This window comes from Dissoconium aciculare (assembly GCF_010015565.1).
Source record: "Dissoconium aciculare CBS 342.82 unplaced genomic scaffold K489scaffold_6, whole genome shotgun sequence".
Classification (NCBI taxonomy): Eukaryota; Fungi; Ascomycota; class Dothideomycetes; order Mycosphaerellales; family Dissoconiaceae; genus Dissoconium; species Dissoconium aciculare.
In genome coordinates this window covers 376,080-399,720 of record NW_022984956.1, presented here as the reverse complement: position 1 = coordinate 399,720, position 23,641 = coordinate 376,080, and the positions used below count along the sequence as shown (strand labels likewise).

The following is a 23,641-nucleotide window of genomic DNA, read 5'->3' as shown; positions in this document are numbered from 1 at the left end:
ATTTAAGAAACTTGGTCCCAAGGATAGATCAATTCTTCTTGCAAACTCCCGCCTCGAAAATCAACAAGAAAACCAACCTCAACAATCCGAAAAAATGTCTTCCTCCGAGCAAACGTAAGCTAATGGCGTCAACAACACACGTTTACTCGCAATCTTTCGACTACCCACTAGCTAACACTCGCATGATAATGTAGCTTCATTGCCATCAAGCCTGACGGTGTCCAGGTAAGGATCTCGTCATTTCAATAACGATTCGATCGATCGAACTCGGCATTGACATTTTCTTTTCACAGCGTGGACTCGTCGGCGACATCATCAGCCGATTCGAGAAGCGAGGGTATGAAGCTTGAACCTTGTGGAATCACGGCATGTCTGACACACCGCGTAGCTACAAGCTTGTCGCCATCAAGCTCGTCACTGCCACCAAGGAGCACCTCGAGAAGCACTACTCCGACCTCGCCGAGAAGCCTTTCTTCAAGGGTCTCGTGACCTGTACGTGATGGCGGACACCGATGATTGTCTAAAGAATCATACTGACAACCTGCAGACATGGGTAGCGGCCCCATCTGCGCCATGGTCTGGGAGGGTCGTGACGCCGTCAAGACCGGCCGTGTCCTCCTCGGCGCCACCAACCCGCTCGCCTCTGCCCCTGGCACCATCCGTGGTGACTACGCCATTGTCAGTTTCCTGCAACATCATTGGCACAGCAAGCATGCTAACATGTTTATCAGGATGTCGGTCGCAACGTCTGCCACGGCTCTGACGCCGTTGAGTCCGCTCAGAAAGAGATTGCTCTCTGGTTCGACAAGGCTGAGGTTCAGAGCTGGAAGTCTGCCCAGCACGACTGGGTCTACGAGAAGTAGATGTGTAAAGGTTGTAAACGGATAACACTACCATCTGCGAAAAGAATAAATGAGAAATGATCATGGTATCGCTTTCGTCGAACACTGCTGAGCTAAGCTTGCCTGTTCCTCTGTTTGAGTGATCGATGTACTTGAACAGAGTCTCGCCATTGAGATAGTAACCCTAAGCCTGGTCAGAGCAATTCCCGAAACACCCTGGTCGCGTTTCGTCCTATCACATTGCACGTCATGATCAAGACAATTTGCTCTTACATTTGGCCTGGAGGTATGCCATCTAACTGATGAAGCTGATCAAACGACGGCTCAAACAGGCCATGGCAACGTCGACGGCAACAATAGTGACTTTTCCAAGCCGACACGACGCGAACAGAGAATCGTAGAGTCTGGAACAGACAGCGTCGAATGCTCAGCTGTATGTCCGGCGCCATAGACACCTGCATACTTTGACTTTCAAGGACGTCGGCAGCAGGGAGCTCGAGCACCTGCTTTCTTGAGTACCTGCCGCAAGAACAAAGAGTTGATGCTCGAACTCATCCCACATGACACCTGCCCATAGAGATGTCACCAAGAAAGGTAATCGATGATGCAGTGCTACACTCCAGTCCCCGGTACTGCCGGGCATACGGCTGCTACGTGGCAGCTGGTAAAACACAGAGCCCGAGTACTTTCGTTTACTGTAATCCAGACGCTGTCATCAAGTTTCCAAGATTGTTGCTACGCTGACATATTGATTGATGCTTATTTGCCTGACGATTGCTCATATACTGAAAGGCAGATCACTCTGAACTGCTACTCTTGTCGTAAAGCCCAAACTACCCAGTTCCAACAAGTACGTGTGTACTGTCCGACTAAGCCGGGACCATGTCCACTTCGTTTCCCGAAAGTGCAGAACGCTCCAAATGCCGGTTAGAGGAAAGCAACGTCACAAAGCAGAACAAAAACGCGCCCATCCCTTTCCTGGAATTTGTTCAGAACATTGCGCCGATCGTCCAGGATACAATCGCCGGCAAGGTCCATGTCAAGGCATTACAGGCACCAGATCGGAAGGCGGCTCTTCAGAGGCATGGTCAACGAGGAGCAGACACCACAACGCATGATCAGTATCATGACGTGAGCCTGAAAGACCCATTGCCACTGCCGAGCACGCCCAGACTCACTGTAGAGAGTCCAAGCAGTGAATCGGAAAGTGTTCAACCCGGCGACTCACAGCTGCACATGGACGATTCAAATGATGAGCACTCTAGCTACTACTCCGACTCTTGCGCCATCGAACGCGAACCTCGACGGAGACAGGCCGGGCCGTGGGATGTCACTCTGCCGAGGACAATAAGACAACCTCTCGAGATGATGATTGAGATGCACAAGCAATCCCACCCGTCAGGCTACACAGATCACCCACGGACTCGGCGATCGAGCATGGCTGGCGGTGGTAATAGACCTATGAAGACGGACTTGGCCAAGCTTGACAGCTGTCCTGAATACGATGGGGATGATGAAGGCAGAGGCAGGCCTAGATAGCGATATATCAGCTCCTTAGATGAAGGGCCTGGAACCCGTGATGTATGAAGGTTGCTCTCCCACATCACATTCACCAAGTGAGTACGAAAAAGTTCAATGAGATTGCTTGATATGAGACTCCAACGCTCAACAATTTCTTGCGATTGCAGTGGATTGTCAAATACAGCAAAGGTTCGGCATGTCATCCGAGACACAGGGAGGTCTGTTGATCGCTCGCACGCTACTGACTACAGCTGTTTGGAATGAGATCTCACAGCTCGGCTCACTCGATGTACTCCTCCTTCACCAATGCAGCATTCTCATTGAAGATCCCCCCCTCGAACTCAGCATCAGCCACAGAATCCGCCCGCGCTTTCTTGGACGGTCGAGCTGCCACCTCATCATCGTCTTCGTTCCTGATTTGAGTTGCTTTCGGCTTCCGACCACGCTTCTTCGTGGGAGTCTGCGGCTCGTCTTTGTCATCGATGGTCTTGGTCTTACTGTTCGCCTTGGTAGAGCCCGGTGAGGACGCCGCTCCGGCTGCGATTTTGGTGCGGAAGATTGTATTCCATCGAGCTCCGACACTGCCGGCGTCTTTCATACCGAGCTCCTGGGCGACAGCTTCCTTGTTGTACTGTGAATAGAAAAGATAGTCAGCCTGGGTGCAATCTGTACTGTTCAAGGAAGGCTGGCAGGCGACCAATGCTGGTCACGAACATGCCTTGATGCCGCCCTCCATGTTCCTGAGAACTGCATGGACGAACTTGGTTTCGGCGGTCGTGAAGAGGTTGGTCGCTTCCTTGGTCTCGGTCGACATGGTTTCGGGGTAGCCTTGATGCTTTGATGAAGCGATTTGCGAATGGGAAATATTGTGGGCAGAATTGGTTGGCGACAAAAGTGGTACTGGATTAAAAGCAACAATGGGGGAGCGGTAGAGAAGGGTTGAACAAACTCGCCCGTAGATAGGCTGTCAAGTGAAAAGCAGATCACGAATGCATGCTAGCATGTGACACATTTCCAGGCTTTGATTCCGGCCATTCACACCACCTAGATACATGATGGAATGCTTCCATAGACCAATGGCTATCTTCGGCTGTTTGTGTCATGCCAGATCGCAAAGTTTTACGACACACTCAAAGCACGTCTGCCTCATCTGTCAATCCAATCGTGTCCAAATCCTCGCGGTGGAGACCCTTGGAGCTTCATTTCACTCAAGAATGTACTCCGACTTAACAAACCCCTCGTCTGCCAGAAGACCGTTGATGTTGTCACTCGTGTCTGCGATAGAGTCTGAAAGGGGCATGTCAGTATCATGGATGATATATCGATGACCTAGCATACGAAGATTCGTGGCATTATACCTTTGCGTGATTCAGCAGCAGGCTCCTTCTTCGGTCGTCCACGCTTAGCTTTCGGAGTCGGCGTGCCACTGTCACTTTTCCCTCCAGGATCCGCTTCAGCAGCAGTCTTGCGCTTCTTCCCCGTGCTCGAACTTCCTGGTGTCTTATTGACGGCGCCGTCAGATGCAGACACGCCGATCTTGCCTCCCGCATTTTCGATCTTCTTGAGCGTGTTGGAGAGGCATTTCCTCATGCTTTCGACACTGGCGGAGCCGAAGTCGCTCGTAGCTTTCTCCCAGTTCACAATGCTGTTGAAAGCGCCTTGATCGCTGTTTATCACGCAGCATAGAAAGCGATTCTTCTCGCTGTCGTTCAAGATGCTATTGACGACCTGCCAATCGTACGCCATGTTTGGTCGACTCGTTTTGTGATCTCTTGGTAAAGGTTTTGAAAGTGAGTTGGTGAGAGAAACAGAGTTTCGAAAGAAAGAATGGAAATCGTAGGACTTGACATGCGCGAAAGGCTCACAAGACTGCTAGATAGAGTGAATGGGGTCGACAAGCCAGCTGCTGTTGTCTGAAATCGCTTGGAATGCACGTGAAAGTGACTCCAATCATCATCTCCACGTGAAAAGGTATGTGTCGGAAGGCTGTGAAGGTGCCCGGGGGTGGATGTATTTCAGACAACCATTATCAGCTCATTCATATGACGCTTTTGAAACATGCCTTTGCGCAGATCTTCTCCTTCGTTTTCTTGATCAACGTTCAATGATCTCCTTCGGGCCGAGCTGGCTTGTCCTCTCCGTGAAGCTTGTCCACCTGGGCATGGATTGTGTCTGCTGTGGGTGAGGTCTAGCTTCAGTGCGGCATTTGGGGGAAAGACAGGCAATCTGGTCATCAATGATCGCACGGCAGGCTCGGTAGATAGATTAATACGTGGTATCATATTCCTAGAAATTCGCGGCGCCCCGAAGAGACTTGTAGAAAAGCTGAACATTAGTCGGAACAAACTTCGGAAGGCTGAAGAACAATGCCGATGGTAAGAAAAATAGTACCTCAGCATCATCCACAAATCGTTTCTTGATATACAGAGAAGACAAGCGCCGATCGATCATGCCATGGAGCGACAATTTCGCCCAGCGGTGCAGTCTATGTCTCGTCACTCGCCACTCGTGAATTCGCAAATCCTGCGCCGATCCCGAAAAAATGCCCATGCGCAAATATGGTTACAGGTGTTGGGGTGTTCGTTTCAGGTTCTATACATGCCGTGATGACAAGAGGTAAGTGCGTCCGTTCGTTGCAATGCGATCAAGGCGGCCAAACCGTGAATTAGGTGTCATCGCGCGCGCCCTCGACCCATGCTCATCGAACAAAGACTTTCACGACGCCGTCGCCGCCAGCGCTGACGACAAGACGGCCATCTTGGCTCCAGCAGACATCGCATACACCCTCGCCGCGCATGGCGCGGTGCGAAACGATATCTTGGGTGCAGATCCGCTTCTCGAGAGACCAGAAACGAATGCTGGCATCGTGGCCAGCTGAGACGGCTTCCCGGCCGTCTTTCGATAACGATAATGCGGAGATCGCTGAAGGGTGGGCAAGCATTGTGTACGTGCATTGACCTGTACTGGAAGTCAGCGAATTGTGCGCGAAGCGTTCAACTGAGAACAGGCAGTGTACTTACCACTGTGAGCATCGAAAAATCGTACGAAGCGATCTTCGTGACCAGTTATGATGACGCCTTCGACTCCGTCGCGCCCGCCTGTTGCCCCACCGCCTACTTCGTCTGAGTCGATACCATTGTGTCCGGTTCCCTCCAGATTGGTGCTCGTCGCAACGACGGCATTGATACTGGTGGCCATGGTACCATCATATGTCTCATTGCTTGCCATGCCGACAATTTCCTCGCCGCTTCGTGTATCATAAACCAAGGCGGAAGAGTCCGTGTAGCTCACTACGAAAGTCTCGCCAGATGGTGAGAGAGCGCAGATGCTGGTCGGACTGGCTCCTTGATTGGCAGGTCGCTCGATCGAGTGGATCAGTGTGTAGCCGAATGGTGTCGTACTCGCCACACTCGGTTGCGGGCTCGATGGGAAATTGCTGCCACTCGTGACACTATGTCTGCGACTCCCGCCAACACCTCGCCTGCTACCTGTTGCCGGCGATGAGGTTTGTGGTGGAGCACTGACCGCCCAGACCTTGACTGTACCATCTGCAGATCCGGACACGAGCAGCAGTCGATCGGGGCCGCCGAAGTTTCCGCTGAGCTGGCCAAACACTACACCGACAGATGCCGGCAGTACGCAGACTGCCCAGACGGCATCTGTATGGCCTTCAAGAGTAGCCTTGGGATCCACACGACCACGCTCCCATACACGAACAGTTGCGTCTTGGCCACCAGAAAAGATCCAGCCGTCGCCGTTTGCTCGACCGCCGGTGCTAAAGCCAGTGCTAGCAGGACAGGTTGCTAAACAAGTCACAATGCCCTCGTGGCCGCGGTGAGTGAAGTAAGCTTGTATATCCAGATCAGAGTTATTGTTGCCAATGTTGTAGTTCTGATATGTTGCGGGCACAATCCATCGTTTGACCGTACCATCATCACTAGCAGTGCAAACCTCAGGCTCGCTTGGACTGCCACCTCCGCTAAACACGACACTTCGCACCACGTCCAGATGTCCACGTAGCGCAAACTTGACCTTGAATTGGGATGGATCTCCGCCCGAAGCAGTATCAGCGCTGTCGTAAGCTTCTGATTTGCCCTGTGAGCTCCGTCGCCGCGCCATGGATTGCGAACCTGAATTCTTTCTCCGGTGTGCCTGGGGGCCATTTCGAGGTGGTGATTTTGCAGGTAGCTGGGTGCTGCCGGCAGCGCTTGGGAAAAGATCAGTATCGGGTCTACGTGTGGTAGGAACTTCTGTGGCATAGCCATCCGTGCTCGGCAAGACTTCTTCATCAAAAGTCCAACCATCTGGTTCAGCTTGCCCTCGCTCGGTGCGTTGAGGCAATTGTGGTTCTGGTTCAATTGGTCGACCACGATTGTCGAAAGTATGCGTTATGGTCTCGGCCGGCTCATCGTAAGGAGCAGGAACGTGCTGCGTATTTTGCTGCAGGTTGTCGATGGATGCTTGAGGAAGAGACGAGTATTCCGGATAACGCCCACTGCGTTGTTCCTCCAGCTGGGCAGAGCTTTGTGGAAGGCTGTTGGGCAGCGGGGGCGGTAGGTGAGTCGGGGGGAGCTGAGAAGCGTATGTAGCTGGTTGACGAGGTACACGTTGCGATTGCCGTGGCCATAGCATTTCCTCCGGAACGCCCAGCTGCTGACCTGGTTGACCTGCGTAACCATTTGACGCGTCGACAGGCCCGGTCGGAGGCTGCTGTAGCAGATAAGTTATTTCTGCCATGCAGTCCTTGAGATATTTGGAAGTTTTGTCAATGTGATCTTCTGGATTGCCCGTGACATTCTTGGTTCCAGCTGTTTCTAAAAATGAATTATGGGGCTCTGTAGGCTGGTCAGCATATTCTTGCCAACGGAGAGGCGTAGTATGGTGAATCAGCGTACGGTTGTTCGGCCTGTCTACACTTTTGGAATCATCCTTCTTTGCAGCGGCTTTTGAGGATGATCGGAGATCATTCTGTCCCTCCGTGTCTGCCAGCTTGGCCTCCGCGGGTGTGCCGTTCGCGCTGTTTGCCTTGTTCTTGCGTTCGTTCGCAATGGCAAGCTCTAGCATTCTGACCTTCCGATCCATCTGCTCGTACATCCGCTTAGCGTGACGAAGCTCGCCCTCCTGCTTCGCGATTCTTATTTTCATCTCCTCTCTTTCAATCGACCACACATTGCGCGCTCGCTCATGATTATGCCATTCCATTTGTAGAAAGCGCATCACACCTAGGAACCGTTTAGTAAAGCCAGTCGGTAGCAATCACATTGGGCGATTTTTCATGTCGCGACCCACCTTGTAAAGTGTACTCCGTTCCCTGAGGTCCATGATGCTCACCCTGGCCCATTCCAGGCCCGCCGTTTCCTGGGCCGCCCTGCTGAAAGGCCATTTCCTGCTGCGCGATACTCTCCCTCGGGTCCTGATTTTGCGCGATCAATTTCAATGGGCTATTGCATGAATTGCGATTTCCACAAGAAAGCCGCGCCAATTAGGAAGATGTTGTTAGGGGTTGGTGGAAGACGGCCTGCTGTAACTTGAGCTTGCGCGGGTCGCGGGCTAAGAATCGCGCGGATGATGAGATGGGTGCCTCGAGTAGGCCTTCGCCAGGCAGGCCTGTTCGAAGCGATGGTCGTGAGATCGTGGTGTCGCGTTCGTCTCGAGATTCGGACCCCGTGCCGCGTCTACGATCGTTCCCAAAGTTCACATGAACACTTTTTGATTCCGAAGAATAGCCGCACTCATTTGGGGCACGGCCCACGTGATTTTCAGACATACCTGGGCACTTATCAGTTTGATTCTAGCCCCCTCGATATGCCAGAGAACGTCAATATCTCTGATTCGACTGAATTTGGCATAATTTTCGCTTGTGAATATCACCTCACAATCTCTCAGTCGATGTAATGTGATCGTGCAGATGGGTACCAAAGCTAGCGGATCAGTCTCGCGGGCTTTCACTGAACAAGCACGTAAGACGAATCAAGAGTACCTGAGTGTTCTCAGACACCTCTTCGAATCGTGTCATATTCTTGATAGCCGTAACGCACGCGACTGCTGAAGACTTCGATTCGTATCATTTAATCACAAAGGTACATAACATCCAGGACTACCTCACACTGAGCGGCCTTCGAGATCATCCGCCTTCAGTGACTCATTATCCCTCACAAACACCTCAGCAGGAGAGTAGCTTCGGCGAGAAGCTGCTCAGGTCTGTACATGACGGTACCCACAAGCATTGTCGCAGCACTCTCTTCGTCGCTGGACTACATACATGCATCATATTTACGATGCTACCGTGGACAATCTTGGTGCTCCACTCTTTCAATTAACGCCGGCGCTTCAAGAGCAAATCGTCGCCCACGGCTGCTTTGAAGTGTGGAATCCTTCGCATGCGCACGTGTGGACTCTAAGAAGGTGATGCAGGTCGGACTGCTTACATGTCTAGAGTTCTGACAGAGCACAACGTGAGGTGAGCTAGCTTGTCATCTAGATGGGGAGGACGATCAGCAATCTGTAAAGAGTTCTCGTTGTACCTGGGTGGAAAAGCTCCACGAGCGCTTGTGCGGGCGGTGTTGAAACATGGCCGTTTTTGCGACAGTGTTCGAGACACTGACATGAGCGGTCCGCATCGTGAGGGGCGAACCAATGGTGGATAGGGCCGTAGCCAGCGGACAATCGCGTTTTATTATTGTCGATTGCACATCAGACGTTTGTCGTTCGTTCGGAGTCCCTGTGAGGACTACTGCGTCAAGGAAGCGAATAAGATGTCAGCATCACTGCAGCTCTCATCACACGAGAACATCGAACCAGGGCATACGTGGATGCTTTCCGAGCCACACATCGTGGGTTACATTCTTGCTACCTGGGGCCCTTGGCGGATTGATTCAATGCGTGCCTGCATGTGGGGACTCTTGATCTTAGGCTGAAACATCCGGCAATGCTTGTGCATGTATGCTCGTGCTCGTCGACTGCAAAGGTTACCGCGGTCCAGATCTCCCTCATGACCAGTGATCGCGACATTGATATCCTCCGAATTTCTGAAACGCGGCGCTAGCGTCGTTATGAAACACACATTGTATGCAGGAGTAAGTTTCAGCGAATAGGAACTCACAGCAAGTTCCTTTCGCCGAGAGTCATCAACGTTCGCCAGCCACCGAACAACGGAGGAATTGTGATGATATGCACGAGAAGCCGTGAATCACAAGTTTCATGCGGCGTATGATCTCCGGTGTAGCTGCGAGTCGTCACGTTGGGCGCGTGTATCTTCAGACGTGTCGCCCCAGCCAACGAAGATCGCACAACGTGGCTGTCCGGAAGCGCCCGGCAGACAAGCGTTAAGCGGCAGCGGCACGGTAAAATACACGGCCACGGTGGCATTGTCGATTACTGGACAGGCTGTGCAGCCAGCCTGAGGATCCACGTTTTGCAAGGCAGGTCGTACCTTGACTATTGCTCTGGCCACATTGCTCGAGCAGTAGGGATTCCTTTGTGTGGCGCAGCTGCAGTGCTGATCGAATTGCTGCGGTCCAGCGCCCTCGTTCATCATTTATGATGAGTCGTACTTCCGAGGCTACGTTGCTGTTGTTGCGCCCGATAGCCAGATCCTGACGATTCCGAGATTGTACGATGACAGCATATCGGAATCGCAGCAGCATGATGCTCCTATGAGCTCGACAGCTTGCTTGTGCAATGCAATATAATTCCCGATATACAAATCTGGAGATATGGCAACGTTATGGAGTAATCTCGCCTGTGTGATCGAGCGACTGGTATGCTTGGGAGAGCAGAGCGGGACGGGTGAGCCCGAGGATACGAAGCCGGCGCGAAATTACGCCGGAGTCCAATCCCGCCGCGCACTATCGAACGATATACTATAGGAAAAGCAGATTTAAATAGGGCTATAGTGCACAATGCAAATGACGATTGTCAATGGAGAAAGAAAGGAGAAATAGAGCGCATAACAATGATCATGACGATGGCGACGACGGCATGTGGACGTTCCCAGACATGATGCAATGATAGACACACATCTGGCCATGTTTGTCGATTTGCACAGGCATCTGCGAATCTCGATTGTGTCTGGGCCGGTCAGCAATCGGATGTTAGTCCTCGGTTTATGTGAACGACAGCCACATGGGGACCAGCAGTCCGCGAGGGCCACATGGATGACATTTGTTGTTGCTATTAGCAGCAGAACACAAAAGCGACTGAGGCCGGCCGTGCTGGCCTAATCAGTGTCGCTCGATAGTGTTATGCCTAGTCGGCCGTTGAACCATGCCCGATGCGAACGAGCCACAATATCGCCTCTGTAGATGAGGCGTTCGTGAGCAGAAATGAATGCCAGGACATCAATCGTGCAGGCAATGTCGAAATCGTCCCTCAAACTTCGCCTGTCGCTACAGAGGTTGATGGAATTCCTGCAGCAGACTGGGCAAACAAGCGATCGACCGCGAATCAACATGACATCCAGGATAATTCCCGATTGAACCTGGGATAGCGATCATGCGGCGCTCGACATTTCCATCAAATCGACTCGATCAACAATCTCCCGCTGGACCCTCTTGACGCCATCAATTCAGCTATTCGGAATCATCGTGTGCAGGTTCGAGCTCGACTCCACATCACGAATCCGGGCCTGTGGTGAAGCTAGTGGCTGTTGCAACGCACACATCAGAACTGTCACTAGTTCTCTCAGATGGGCGTGAGCTAGACGGGTCAGGTCAAATAGCATGCACAGGGTTCAATGATTTGTAGTAGACAGCATGCACCTGATGGGGTCATCGTGTAACGAATTCAAGAGATGTAGCCTCTTCGAACAAGCACGCCTCGGATAATGTACGGAAAGGGCAGCAATTGGTTCAGCCTCAACCATGCAAGGTCGACCGAGTTGCAGTGTTGAGAAGATGACACTGTTGTTTGAAAGATGTGTAATATGTCCACGGTAGCAGACTCGGAAGCAAGCCATTGCGGAGAGTGGAAACCAGGTCAGGTCCCGCACTGGGCTTGGAAGCGCCGACTTTCAATGCAGTATTGTGGCACGGAAGGTTAACTCTCACGGTCCTGCAGCTGGTATCACTATGGTACACCTGGGCAAGATTGCGCAGCAAGGCCGAGGCGTATGATAATTTGTATGCATCAGTCACCGTTGACGAGCATGCTCTGGCGTCACGCACCACTCGAGCCACAGTCATTAGACGAAGCTGTTGTGAAGGGCCGTTGTGGTAAAAGCGGGCAGTGGCAGAGAATAGTGACGAATCTGACGACCGCAGATCGAAAAGAAAGCTTAGAGGCACCTGGGCAGACGAGATGCAAATCCAAATCGGGCTCAACTCTACACCTGCCCGTGCGTGCACGAGTCGGGGACAGGCTTGGGAAAAGGTGTGTGTGTCAGTTAGTGTGTGAGTGTGCGGAACGTGTGTTTTGTCCCTCCTTTGACATATTGGTGTCTCGCTGGCTTGTCTCCCCGCCCTGCCGTTCTTCCCTCTGGGCCAGGCACGAGTTCAGGAAGTTCCTGCAGCTGGGCATTCCGAACTCCTCCTCTCAGCAAGACTGATCCGACGTCTTGTTTGGCCCAAACCGAAACATGACCCACAAGCCTGGGATATCTGGGTAGGTGGATTAGGTCATGTATGGGCAGAGTTTTAGGCGAATTCGTCCCAGGTAAATATTAATAAGAAGAGTCGCGCGGGAGATGAGGTCTGTAATCAATGTGTGATGTGCAACGAGCAGATGCAGTGATCCTCCTGTTAGCATCTCTTCCGGAAGAACCTTGGAAAACCTCTACCATTAGCAGGCCTGCCCTGTCCCGGCTTACTGTACATCAGTCTGCCGTGCCCGTCGCATTTGTCCCTCTCGCCCTCTCCTCCTCTCTCCTCTCTCTTCTTCGTGTGCGCGTCTCACTCCATCACCCTTTGCTCGACCATCCTCTTTTACTTTTTCTGTTTCAACATATGAGGCTGGCCCTCTGAAATTCGTCTCTTTGCGCCCCGCGACAAGCATTCCCAGCAGAGCAAAGTCAGGACCAAGTGTCGAAGAAACTCGAGGAAGACCACCGACGCCAGAGAATCATCATTCGCGCGTCTTCCTACCGTGTTTCGTCGGACCCGTGATCGCAGCCACGGCTATTGCGACTACGCCCCGGTGTGCGACACGTTTCGCCGAGTTTCAATATTCAGCTTTCCAGTTCGGCCAAACCACATAACCGACTTCGACCACTTCGCGCCTTCAGTTGTCCACGACCTGGTTGTCGTGCGACCATTGGAATTCCTGCCCGCTTTCCTGCTGCCCCACCGCGGACCGCGCTGGAGCGCGAGATATTATCGTCACCGCCTGGCGCTGCGCTGACCCTCATCTTTCTTTCACGTGTCTTGCATCGCCGGTCGTCATGTATTCCAACCATCTACCTCCGCCGCAACAACAGCAGCATCAGTCGCCTGAGCAAATGTCGCGCTCTGTTGCTCCCGAAACTTTCCTACTCGATCAAAATGCGCAGCAGAGCTTGCCGCCAGACTCCGTCGTCGCCCTAACCAACGTCGACAATCGTAAGTGCATCTGCGATGTTGTTGTGCAACAGATCAACCAATCTCCATTTGCTGACCACGTCTTGATATAGTTAAGTATTTCCTCTTGTCTGCACCCGCGGACTGGAGCCCCGATCAGTGCATGAAAAGATTTCTACTACCAACTGGAGAATATGTCTCTTGCGTACTATGGTGCGTCCATCGGCCTTCGTGTTCCCAGTCGTTGTTGTTCGCTCTGACAGACTTGCCGCAGGAACACGCTTTACCATATCACCGGTACGGACATTGTGCGCTGCCTGACATTTCGCTTCCAAGCCTTTGGAAGACCTGTGAAGAACTTGAAGAAGTTCGAAGAGGGCATCTTTTCCGATTTGCGCAATCTCAAATCGGGCACTGATGCATCCCTGGAGGAGCCCAAGAGCCCTTTCTTGGACTTCCTCTACAAGAACAACTGCATTCGCACCCAGAAGAAGCAGAAGGTCTTTTATTGGTTTAGTGTTCCTCATGATCGCCTTTTCCTTGATGCGCTCGAGCGTGACTTGAAGCGGGAAAAGGTGGGCCAGGAAGCTACCACAACCGCCGTCAGCGAGCCTGCGTTGTCCTTCGAATACGATCAATCGCAGTCCCTGTTCGAACAGCTCACCAAAGCTCAACAAGGTACCCAGTCGGCCTTCAACCTACAACTGCAGTCATTGCCCAACGGTGAATCGCCATCGCCTACTACTCGCGCCACCGAATCCATGCCGCCGCCTTCTTTAATTCCGCAACAGCAGCAATCAATGCTTCAAGCATCTTTTGTCAATCACATTTCACAACACAGTATGCCATCAGCCGTGCCAGATGATTCAATGATGCATGTGCCAACCTTTTCGCAGATGGCTCTGCCTCACCAGATGCATCAGATGCCTCCGATGCCCACTCAAATCCATAAGACTCGTGAACAGTCTATCGGCCCAGTGCTACACCGCACCAATGCGCACCTCTCGCACTCCATCCACCGACATAGTTCCATGCCAGTATACATGGAATACTCTCCCGCGCCCTCATTTGCTTCATCTCATTATGAGGACTACAGCCAGCGAGGACTTTCGTTTGAGCCCATCACGCCACCACAGCAATCCATCAATCTTGGCAACGAAGCGGCTTACATCGCTCACGAGGATCCCACGTTTCAGGCCGGTATGTCTGAAACCATGACACAACAGTTCAACCCATACATGCCCCTTCAAAACAACATGTCTGGAGCACACTTTCCATCCATGACGCGCAATTGCCAGACCCAGTCCTCATTTTCAGCACTGGACGGGTCACCGACCTACCAGCAACGTCAACGCGGTTCTTCTCTCAGTCGGGGTATGACCAACTTGAGCTCGATCTCCACAGCTGGTGTTACGCACGGTGTTCACCGTCCAAGTGACTTACGTCGTTCCATGTCCGCTTCGGTTGCGCCGATTCCGGAAGGAGAGGAGGTCACATCTTACGACGATTCTCCCACGGATGTCCACATTCCTCATCAATCCTTGCAACAAATGAAGGACCACAAAGAGACTTACGACTCGTCACGCCACAGCACTCCAATGCAAACTCCCATTTCTGCTATCGAGGATCAGAGCCTCCAGCACGCTCACCCACGAGCCATGATCGCTAACCCTATCTCCACCGACGAGTTCTCCGCACTGCGAGCCACTGCTGGCTCTTCATATCAGCACCGCCAGCAGCCGAATGGCCCTTTCCGCCGTGCTCGCAGTGCCACAACTTCGGAGATTGGACCGTACTCAACGATGCCCTCTCGTTGCTGTCCCATTCCCATGTGCAGTCGGCGATTCAGGCGGACGGAGCACCTGAAACGACACTTGCGTACCCACACTGGGGACAAGCCTTACAGCTGTGACCTCTGTGGTAAATGCTTCTCCCGGTCCGACAATCTTTCGCAGCATCGCCGCACCCACGAGACCAGCCAAGACGGATCCGCGCTATCGGAAGAGGAGATGATTGAGGAGGAGGATACTTCTGTTGAGGATGCCGGTGCGGATGAGACTGAGTCAGGTGCCCTAGGCATCATGATGGGTGGTGGCGCTGCAGCCACAACGGACGAACTTTCATATTCCGGCATCGGTATGAACACGAGCTCCATGAACCAGCTTCCGCATCTCTCGGGTCACGGCAACTTGCACAACATGGCGGTCGGGGATATGGGCCCACCACCTATGGTGATGGCGGGCACATACCAGTGAACCAGCGCAGATTCGCTGATTGGGGCATTTCCACTTCCTGCGCCTGGAGCTTGCATGACACTTTTCTTTCTCATTGGGACTTTTTCATCTTTTTTATTAAACGGCGGTCATTTTGCAGCGCATTTACATATTTGCTCTGGTCGGGTGCTGGAGAGCTTACCTACGGGCTTGCCATATTATTTGGAGAGCCTCGTCATTCTATTCCAGTGTTTTAGCCTGTCGTTATTTATTGATTCTATCAATTCTCAATCTATTCCATCTCTGTTTTCAAAGCGATTGAAACATACCACCGTGAGTGCCCGGACATGAATACTTCCAGGGCCCTGGCCTACATGAAGCAAGGCACTCCGCGAAATGACTGCTATATTTCCTATCTACGCCAATTGGCTCCACTAATAAAGAATTATCACACTCCATGTTCTCAACAAGAGCATTCATAGCTGACAGCTCTCGGAATTTTGTGTTCAGCTTGACATACCTAGATACAAATGATGATGGTCACGATGATGGTCAGTTGCAGCCGTATCTATTCGGTTCATCTTGATACTGTCAAGACGTGCCGCATTGTCCGGCTCCGCCTGAACGCGACTGTTCGAACGCTAAAGAAAATTCTACAGAGCACTCAAGGCCATCAACGAAGACACTTCTGCTCGAGTCTTCGGTGTTGATGGTTTCTGTGGACGTCAGTGGTCCGACGTGCTCAAGGAACTGACCTGTGCTTCATGAGCACAATCATGCCTCAGGCATTAATATAGACTCCCCCCAGCTACAAATGGGTCTGGTGCCTGAGGAAATCAGAGTCTTGGCGTTCAAGTCCACCACAGCCGAATTGGGTAAGCACGCGAGGCACACACAGAATTCACTACTTTGTCAATTTCGCACATCGTGAACTTCGCTGAGCGATCCGACGACATTTTTTACGCCAAATTCACGACAACCGACGACATGGCTCCCACCACCAAGAAGGCCGGTACGTGAAGCCATGCTGCCCAGTCGGTTTCACGATTGAATGCGCTGAGATCAGCAAAATATTTATGTGCGCATTGCGCCCGTGGACTGAACTAACACCTTCTCCTTCATAGGCTCCAAGGCAGGCAAGCCCAGCGCGAAGGCCAACGCTGCCGCCAAAGCGACACTCAAGGGTGTAAGCATCATCACCAATCTCTCACCGTCATGAGGCGTGTCAGATCCTTTTTCAAGGAACATTATTCTGACGGCCTGTTTTCTCTGCATTACAGGTCAACTCGCACAAGGTGACGAAGGTCCGCAAGAGTGCATCTTTCCACTTGCCCAAGACGCAAAAGCTCGCGCGCGCGCCCAAGTACCCTCGCAGGTCCATTCCTTACCAGCCCCGCCTCGATGCCGGCAAGATCCTCATCCACCCTCTCAACACTGAGAGCGCCATGAAGAAGATTGAGGAGAACAACACCCTCGTCTTCATCGTCGACACCAAGGCCAACAAGAGGCAAATCAAGGAGGCGTTGAAGAAGATGTACGATGTGGACACCATCAAGATCAACACCCTTATCCGGTATGTGCTTACAGCGATCTCTTTCCTATTGGGAAGTTTCGCTAGGCTATCCAAAATCAAAGACTGACAATAGACTACAGACCCGACGGTACCAAGAAGGCCTACGCCAGGTTGACTCCTGACGTCGATGCCCTAGACATCGCCGCTACCAAGCTCGCGATTGTCTAGATTGGTTGGGTTGCAAAAGTGATTCTGGGTCAAGCATTCTACGACGGCGTTTCTATATCTGCTCATTCCTCGCTTCGCCGGCTTTTTCTGGCAGCGCAGGTTTTCGATGCGACGGAGTCTGGTGATCATGGGCTGCATGTCAACGAGATTTCGTAGACAACTTTTCACGCCGAAAGGCGTGACTACTTGCTTCACATATTTCCCCCCGGTCGGGATTGTCCATTTGAGATGATCATGATTGAATAGATAGCCAGTGAGCTAACAATGTTGGCCTGGTCTTGCATTATCCACCTCGGTATACTGTGCTGTCGTCATTTGTGATGTCGGTCCCGAAACAAAAACATGTTGTACATTCAATGCCCGTACTCTACAAGCGTGTCTCAACCCGAAGCACGCGAACTCGCCGCCCTCTAATCATAATGTGACACAGCAGCATCTATATCTGATGATACGTGCTGTGGAGATCTTCGCCTGTCTTTTTCCTGCTCTCCTTCGACAGGCAACGAACTCCCCTCTCTTCGAATCCATGGCGACTATGGCTATTGTAGAACATGCAAATATCCAACCCCTGGACAACTTAATGCGACCCCTGTTGGCGTTGGAGGTTGCGCACGACCAGCATATTGGCGTCCATGAATCTCCCAACACAGTTCTGCATGCAGGAGTTTTCACTGCTGTCGAGCTGGCTGCCCGAAATACGACCGGTGATGCACTTGCGGAAGCAGATGTCGGTGAGATGGTGAACGGCTGGAGAAATTGAGCAATGGTCAGTCAATCACGTCGTTGGCGCATTCGAGGAATCATGCGATCCGGGAGATTCGGGGATAATAACCGATCTCCGTATCATCGGGACTCAACTCACTTGATTGGATTTGTGCTTTTTGGGTCTCGGCCGCGACGAATTGTGAGAGTTCGAGCTTGTCCTTGTCGGGCAGGTTTTGGAGGCCCTGGAGCAGCTCGGGAGAAATGTTTGCGTTGTCCATGGCGCTTGTGTGAGGTCGGAGTTCGTTACTTCGGTCGGTTGTGGCGGTGGATTAGGCTGCTTTGATAGCTTCTGGCTGACAGCTGTGATACGAGTTGTGTTCGAGAGGCGATTATCGAGCTGGTGATGAAGATCTCAATGATCGTATCGCATTGAATCCCAAGTATTTGCCATAATTCCGGACTGACGCAAGTTGTTGCGCGAGTCATGCAGCTGTCGACAACGCTAGAAATGACGAGGCATCATGACTCGCCACATGTCATGGCCGTGTTAGGACCCACGGTCTATAATATCCAGTCGCTCAAGCACAGTACTGATCGCTTACGTCGAGATGTCATTCACGCACGATCGATACTGCTCACTGACGTGCATGGATCAGGATGACATAAGCGTTGACTTTCTGGGTTTTTGGTACTCATCTTTGCAACAAGGGAACCAGGTTCGCGTTACAGCATCGCTTGCGCGCTTGCGAGGCGGGGTGGATGGCGACGGACGAGCAGAAACAGAACCTTCACTCCCCGCGATGCACTCCCACACACACTACTCAAAATACAAAGGGTCGCCACTTTAGATATCGCAAGTCTGCTCGTACTGCATGTCACCAGAGAGATCTGGTACTGATAGACACTGTGATTCTCTCACTGCGCAAGAATAATGTCACCATGATGTTTTTTGCCGAAGAAGTCGGGCCAGAGCAAATGCCTGCATCTCTAGAATTTGCTACTCGACCCCGTCACCCCACAATTGCATCGCATAATTCTGAAATTATGCAGCTCTGCCTGCGGCGGGGGACTGTAACATGACCCAGATAATCGATGCCATATCTTGCAGCAGTAGTTCAAATAGACCCTGGCCGGTCGAGTGAAGTGGACGGTCGAGTGCGGCGAATTGCACAGAAGAGATTGGCGATCGATGAGCGGTGAGTGGCACAGTGCCACCTTTGGCAGAGGACCAGAGGATCAGAGGGACTGGAGCGGCGTCGAATTGGCGAATAGCAAAGAGTGGCCAGCGATGGAGTGGAGGCGGAGGTGGAGGCGCAAAATGTGAATACCTAGTATGACGGAGGGATAGCCACGGTCTTGCCGAAGGCCAATCTTCTTGCTGGTCCTGTCTCGGACTATAGAATTCGCCATCGATCAACGACTATGACTATGATGCCCAATATGGATAATGCATGCATCAGCGAGCACAGAATGAGAATAGCGAAGAAGCGAGGCGACATCCCAACACGATAGTATGTTATGATGATAAGAATGAGATCCCTGGAATGAGAGTCCCTACTTGCTCAGGTGCAAGCAACAAAGAGAGAGGTCGCAGTGAGAGAAAAGCATTCACACCCATTCACAAAATTGTGGCTTATCCCAACGACACTCTTCAGACCTGCCTGTAACGTAACCGTCGCCAGGAAACGCGACAAACCCTTTTTCTCGGCGAGACGCGTATTCATCATAGTGTTGTGACTACAGCATATTGGTCGTCCATTCAATCCCACTTCCTCGTCCGCTTTCCTCTTCATCTTTCTCCACTGCAGACTCTACTCCTTCCAATTTCACCAACAGCGCATAGGCTTCGAGCTTCTCGGCGTTTCTAAAAGAACGTTCTCGTCGCTCTAAGTGAGCGGCTTGCAATTTCGGTGCTGTACCTCAGTCGCACCAGCCTAATCAATACGCCCGACGACAAGTCAGGGTCACCACTATATTCTGTTGGGCACTTCCGCCAGGCCAAATTCAAAGCTGCTGCTCCGGACACACACAATTTCATCACAGTCTTCTCCAGTACCGATCACTTCCAGGGTACCGCCGCTCAGCCCGCTGCATTTGCAGCCTTGTTCATCCGAACCGTCACCCTCTCTACTTGTCGCTTCTCCTCAATAGCTAGAGAAGAAGAAGAAGAAGAAGATCATGGCCCAACCCATCCGCAACAACGGGCTGGTCCCGGATACTGCCCCGTAAGTTTGCCCTGGAATTTTCCCTCGCTTTTCTGCCTTTTGACGCTGGCCCGCAATTTTTATCCCGCCGACTTGGTGGATCGCCGCTGCCGCCAAAATACCAATTTTTCATTCACGCGCTTCCACCTCTCCTCTCTCACCTTTGCATCACCTACAACGAGGCTGCTGACACGATGGACAACACAAGAACTCCGCAGAACACACCCGCTACCAATGCGCCCATTTCCTCGAAGGCACAGGCGCCCGGCGTCTCCAGCATCAAGGAAGGTTCGTACCCCGCCACCCCGCCCTGACAAAATAATCATGCCATCCAATCAACTGACATGACGACTTTACAATAGAGGACCTTGACCGTGCTGCCGCTGCGTCAATTTTCGCCCAAAATCCACGACTGGTGTCTTTGATGCAAAATAAGCTGTCCAGCTTGGTCGGACAGTCGTCAGGCTACGTTGAGTCGTTACCTGCTCCCGTCCGTCGCCGAGTAGCAGGTCTCAAGGGCATTCAGAAAGAGCACTCCAAGCTCGAGGCGGAATTCCAAGAGGAGGTTCTTGCGCTAGAGAAGCGCTTCTTCGCAAAATTTACACCACTGTACGAGAAGCGTTCCCAGATCGTCAACGGCAAGACTGAGCCTACGGACGCCGATGTCGAGGCAGGAGAGGCCGACGAGGAGGAAGATGAGGAAGCCGAGGCAGCCAAAGCAGAGGCTGACAAGAACGCCGGAGATGCAGCCGATCTGAAGGGTATTCCAGAGTTCTGGCTGAGCGCCATGAAGAACTCGTCACTTGCAGAAACCATCACCGATCGCGACGAGGGTGCTCTCAAGTCACTGATTGATGTCCGCATGGAGTACCTCGACCGCCCAGGATTCCGCTTGATCTTCGAGTTTGCCGAGAACGAATTCTTTGAGAACAAGGTTCTTACCAAGACTTACTTCTACCAAGAAGAGAACGGCTACGGTGGCGATTTCATCTATGATCACGCTGAAGGTGACGCTATCACCTGGAAGAGTGGTCAGGACCTCACAGTCAAGGTCGAGAGCAAGCGACAACGCAACAAGAGTAGGGATTCAAACTGTATCACTTTTTGAGACATTCAGCTGACATACCGTGCAGACACAAAGCAGACCCGTATCGTCAAGAAGACCATCCCCACCCCCTCATTCTTCGACTTTTTTAACCCGGCCACCCCACCAACTGAGGAAGACGACGAGGACATCGACGACGAGCTTGAGGCCAAACTTGAGTTGGACTACCAGCTAGGAGAGGATATCAAGGAGAAGCTTATCCCCCGAGCCATCGACTGGTTCACCGGTGAGGCCCTGCAGTTCGAGCATGGCCTTGATGACTTCGATGAGGACGACTTCGAGGATGATGACGATGATGAAGAAGATGAGCGGGATGATGACGACGAGGACGAGGAAGATGACGAGGTAAGCTCACCTGCATAAGTCGTGCGTCCGAGAGCACTCGTCAACTAATGCTACAGTAGGAGGATGCCGGACCCAAGAAGGATGCGGCCGAGTGCAAGCAGAGTTAAAGTGGATATCTCTTCAACAAAATTCGACAATCCCTTTTTGCTCTGAGCGAGTGCTTGAATTGTTTCGTGGAAATGAGGCAGTATCTGGGTAGAGTTCGATTTTCACAACGCATGGCATGGCATCGCAATCATGCACTCGATCCCCTCGCCGAGATCTTCTACCATTCGGCAAGCACATGAAAAAAAACTCAGTAGCTTCCACTTTCACGCGAGCTGGACAGCGGGCAGCTCGTGCTCACGCTCCTTCAAACGGTGCTCAGATCCGGCCTTTGGGCACGATATTTCAGACGAACTTCTACGCTCTCATTTCGCACTTCCTACTTTCTCGTAATAATATAATCTTCCTTGTCTCACCACTATGTTGTCCCTTGCGCCAACATCTGCTTGTTAAACCCCTCTGCTACCACGTGGCTCGAGCTGTGACCTTTGAAAGGTTTACGTTTGCTCCCATCCTTCTGGTTCAATTTGCACATATCAAAACAATTCTCGATGCCAATAATCCGCCATCTCGCAGCTGCCACTCCCCATCGTCTTAAAGGTTCTCGAGCTTTCCTGGGCGCTGGTGCAATATCGTACTCGATCTTTCCCCCATTCATCCGCCATGTCTTTGGGCCTGTGACAGCGATCCTGTTCTGCCTCAGCGTATGATCAGCGTCAAGCGCATTCTTGGGTTTCAGGTCCTGCCGAATGAGGAAACTGGTACGAGACCAGCCATCTGCACTCGAGGTGCAAGATGCTGGGTACGTAGTTCTGTGAGGGTGGCACGGCCCTCTCGTGATCTCACCGTGTAGTTGTGGTCGCGTCTCGGATGTTCTGGTGCGCGAAGCATCGGCATTGACTCTGTTCAACGCTCGAGGTGCGCGGGGCGCTCATGTCTGTCTCGACAGATTGAGAATTTTTTGATCGCAGCAGATTCTCAAACCGACGATTCTTCCAACTTCGCTTTCGCATCACCTAAAAATTTGTTGTGTTCGTGTAATATTTTCATGAGACCGCTTCACGTGTGTCACGGAGCTCTACACAGAAATTGTTCCTTCCAACTCCGTCATTCAGTTTGACCTTGCGAAACGTCTTGCGCGACACATTTGTCGACGGTTCTTGGAGAAGCCAAAGCGAATAATAGAGCTTAGCAGATTGCTTGGTTTGCAGGAGTGTATAGCCGAGGGTGCTCATGATGTCGAGCAGATGGATCTCTGTCATATACCGGCTGTTGATGATACATGGTAGTGGTAGGACGAGAAATAAGCAGGGTAATTTTTTCGCATTCTTGGTGCTTTCGTCTGTCTCATTGCCTCGCTCCTTGGCGGATTCAAGCGTCTGACTTTGAAGCAGGAACTTTGTCGTCCGCCGGAGCATCTCGCCGCGCTGTGCGCTATCAGGTACATAGTTTAGCACGAGACTCAACGATAACACATCAAATCTGTCGGCATCGCTTTCCGGCAGCGGGCGTTTCATGAAGTCTTGCTGGCTGATACCTGAGCTTTGAGAGTTGAGGTCGATGCGAATTACACGGTCGAAAATGGCCGATCGTGAACATGCATTGTGCGTAGTGAGAGCGCCGACCTCGAGCAGTGATAGACCGGAGAGCTGACTCTGCTTGATGCCCTGTTCTTCCTTCTTATCTGAGGCCGATAGCCATCGGACGAGCTCGATGGAGCTGTCTCCGCCGCGAGTGATGGTTTGACCTTGAATGCTGGCCTCTTGATACGCCGCCAAACCACCTTGAGCATTCAATTGGGACTCAATCGATTTGATTTTGTCATGATCGCCGGCGATTTGAGCTGCAGTCAACTGCTTGTTCAGGGTGTGATGTGCGCGTATGATCCGACGGGTGTGTCGCGCCGCGAGTGTGCGAGGCTTTTTCGCGATTGGCGGACGGCCAGACTTGAGTGACTTCAGTGATGTCGATTGTTTCGACATATCCGTCACTGTTCGTGTTATCCATCTATGGTCTACGGATATTGCGACGTCTTGACTTTTCAGTACACCAGTCCTGCCATGTGTTTTTGTCGGTGGCAGCTGGAAGCAGGTTTTTGAGGGCTCACGGCGTTTATGCAAGATTTGAGTGTGTATCGTAGCAACGACAGCCCACGCCCTTCCTCTGACTCAACTATCAATTCGCGAAACTCAGGGATCTGAAGTAAGCTCAGAGATCACTATGTAGGTCCTCGAATGCTATCAATGTTGTCTCGGCTTGCATCCCCTGGTCGAATACCTAGGTAGTTATGTATTTCAGGCCAATGTGACGTTCGCATAGGGTTTGGGTAAAGAACATGTGTTAACCCTAGCCCGGCATTTATACGATCAAATCAGCCTTACTGTTACTATCAAATTGAACAGCCTTCGACATCTGTCGCCGGTTCGGCAG

At 51.9% G+C, this 23,641-nt stretch overlaps 10 protein-coding genes across 10 annotated transcripts; 5 read left to right on the top strand and 5 right to left on the bottom strand.

The window, feature by feature from the left end:
* Positions 1 to 86: 86 nt before the first annotated feature.
* Positions 87 to 1,194, top strand: K489DRAFT_338123 (nucleoside diphosphate kinase). Its single transcript, XM_033602225.1, has 6 exons — positions 87 to 114; positions 195 to 225; positions 294 to 337; positions 389 to 492; positions 548 to 678; positions 732 to 1,194. Exons 1-6 carry the CDS (start codon positions 95 to 97, stop codon positions 861 to 863), a joined length of 462 nt encoding a protein of 153 aa, XP_033459740.1. The 5' UTR covers positions 87 to 94; the 3' UTR covers positions 864 to 1,194.
* A 209-nt stretch (positions 1,195 to 1,403) lies between these two features.
* On the top strand, positions 1,404 to 2,548 carry K489DRAFT_214884 (uncharacterized protein). Its single transcript, XM_033599681.1, has 3 exons — positions 1,404 to 1,436; positions 1,635 to 2,458; positions 2,531 to 2,548. Exon 2 carries the CDS (start codon positions 1,725 to 1,727, stop codon positions 2,379 to 2,381), a length of 657 nt encoding a protein of 218 aa, XP_033459739.1. The 5' UTR covers positions 1,404 to 1,436; positions 1,635 to 1,724; the 3' UTR covers positions 2,382 to 2,458; positions 2,531 to 2,548.
* On the bottom strand, positions 2,529 to 3,148 carry K489DRAFT_380076 (uncharacterized protein). Its single transcript, XM_033604805.1, has one exon. The coding sequence runs from the start codon at positions 2,959 to 2,961 to the stop codon at positions 2,644 to 2,646; it is 318 nt and encodes a 105-aa protein (XP_033459738.1). The 5' UTR covers positions 2,962 to 3,148; the 3' UTR covers positions 2,529 to 2,643.
* A 544-nt stretch (positions 3,149 to 3,692) lies between these two features.
* K489DRAFT_319006 (uncharacterized protein) lies at positions 3,693 to 4,109 on the bottom strand (the record flags this gene model as incomplete). The annotated part of the gene is made up of 1 exon (XM_033601366.1): positions 3,693 to 4,109. One exon carries the CDS (start codon positions 4,107 to 4,109, stop codon positions 3,693 to 3,695), a length of 417 nt encoding a protein of 138 aa, XP_033459737.1.
* A 952-nt stretch (positions 4,110 to 5,061) lies between these two features.
* Positions 5,062 to 7,746, bottom strand: K489DRAFT_388633 (WD40 repeat-like protein; the record flags this gene model as incomplete). The annotated part of the gene is made up of 3 exons (XM_033606428.1): positions 5,062 to 5,321; positions 5,384 to 7,585; positions 7,653 to 7,746. The coding sequence occupies 3 exons, from the start codon at positions 7,744 to 7,746 to the stop codon at positions 5,062 to 5,064; spliced, it is 2,556 nt and encodes an 851-aa protein (XP_033459736.1).
* Positions 7,747 to 12,738: 4,992 nt separating this feature from the next.
* K489DRAFT_319136 (STE-domain-containing protein) lies at positions 12,739 to 15,108 on the top strand (the record flags this gene model as incomplete). The annotated part of the gene is made up of 3 exons (XM_033601370.1): positions 12,739 to 12,895; positions 12,967 to 13,066; positions 13,128 to 15,108. The coding sequence occupies 3 exons, from the start codon at positions 12,739 to 12,741 to the stop codon at positions 15,106 to 15,108; spliced, it is 2,238 nt and encodes a 745-aa protein (XP_033459735.1).
* A 1,108-nt stretch (positions 15,109 to 16,216) lies between these two features.
* K489DRAFT_319295 (uncharacterized protein) lies at positions 16,217 to 16,807 on the top strand (the record flags this gene model as incomplete). The annotated part of the gene is made up of 3 exons (XM_033601375.1): positions 16,217 to 16,252; positions 16,347 to 16,639; positions 16,720 to 16,807. Coding segments are annotated over 3 exons (417 nt in total), but the record flags the coding sequence as incomplete, so codon positions are not given.
* A 188-nt stretch (positions 16,808 to 16,995) lies between these two features.
* On the bottom strand, positions 16,996 to 18,153 carry K489DRAFT_356658 (uncharacterized protein). Its single transcript, XM_033602543.1, has 2 exons — positions 17,670 to 18,153; positions 16,996 to 17,554 (listed from the first exon to the last, which is right to left on the bottom strand). The coding sequence occupies exons 1-2, from the start codon at positions 17,788 to 17,790 to the stop codon at positions 17,385 to 17,387; spliced, it is 291 nt and encodes a 96-aa protein (XP_033459733.1). The 5' UTR covers positions 17,791 to 18,153; the 3' UTR covers positions 16,996 to 17,384.
* A 1,757-nt stretch (positions 18,154 to 19,910) lies between these two features.
* Positions 19,911 to 21,273, top strand: K489DRAFT_370332 (putative nucleosome assembly protein; the record flags this gene model as incomplete). The annotated part of the gene is made up of 4 exons (XM_033603126.1): positions 19,911 to 20,004; positions 20,079 to 20,795; positions 20,850 to 21,166; positions 21,226 to 21,273. 4 exons carry the CDS (start codon positions 19,911 to 19,913, stop codon positions 21,271 to 21,273), a joined length of 1,176 nt encoding a protein of 391 aa, XP_033459732.1.
* Positions 21,274 to 22,257: 984 nt separating this feature from the next.
* On the bottom strand, positions 22,258 to 23,460 carry K489DRAFT_356652 (nucleolus protein; the record flags this gene model as incomplete). The annotated part of the gene is made up of 2 exons (XM_033602542.1): positions 22,596 to 23,460; positions 22,258 to 22,553 (listed from the first exon to the last, which is right to left on the bottom strand). The coding sequence occupies exons 1-2, from the start codon at positions 23,191 to 23,193 to the stop codon at positions 22,258 to 22,260; spliced, it is 894 nt and encodes a 297-aa protein (XP_033459731.1). The 5' UTR covers positions 23,194 to 23,460.
* Positions 23,461 to 23,641: the final 181 nt, after the last annotated feature.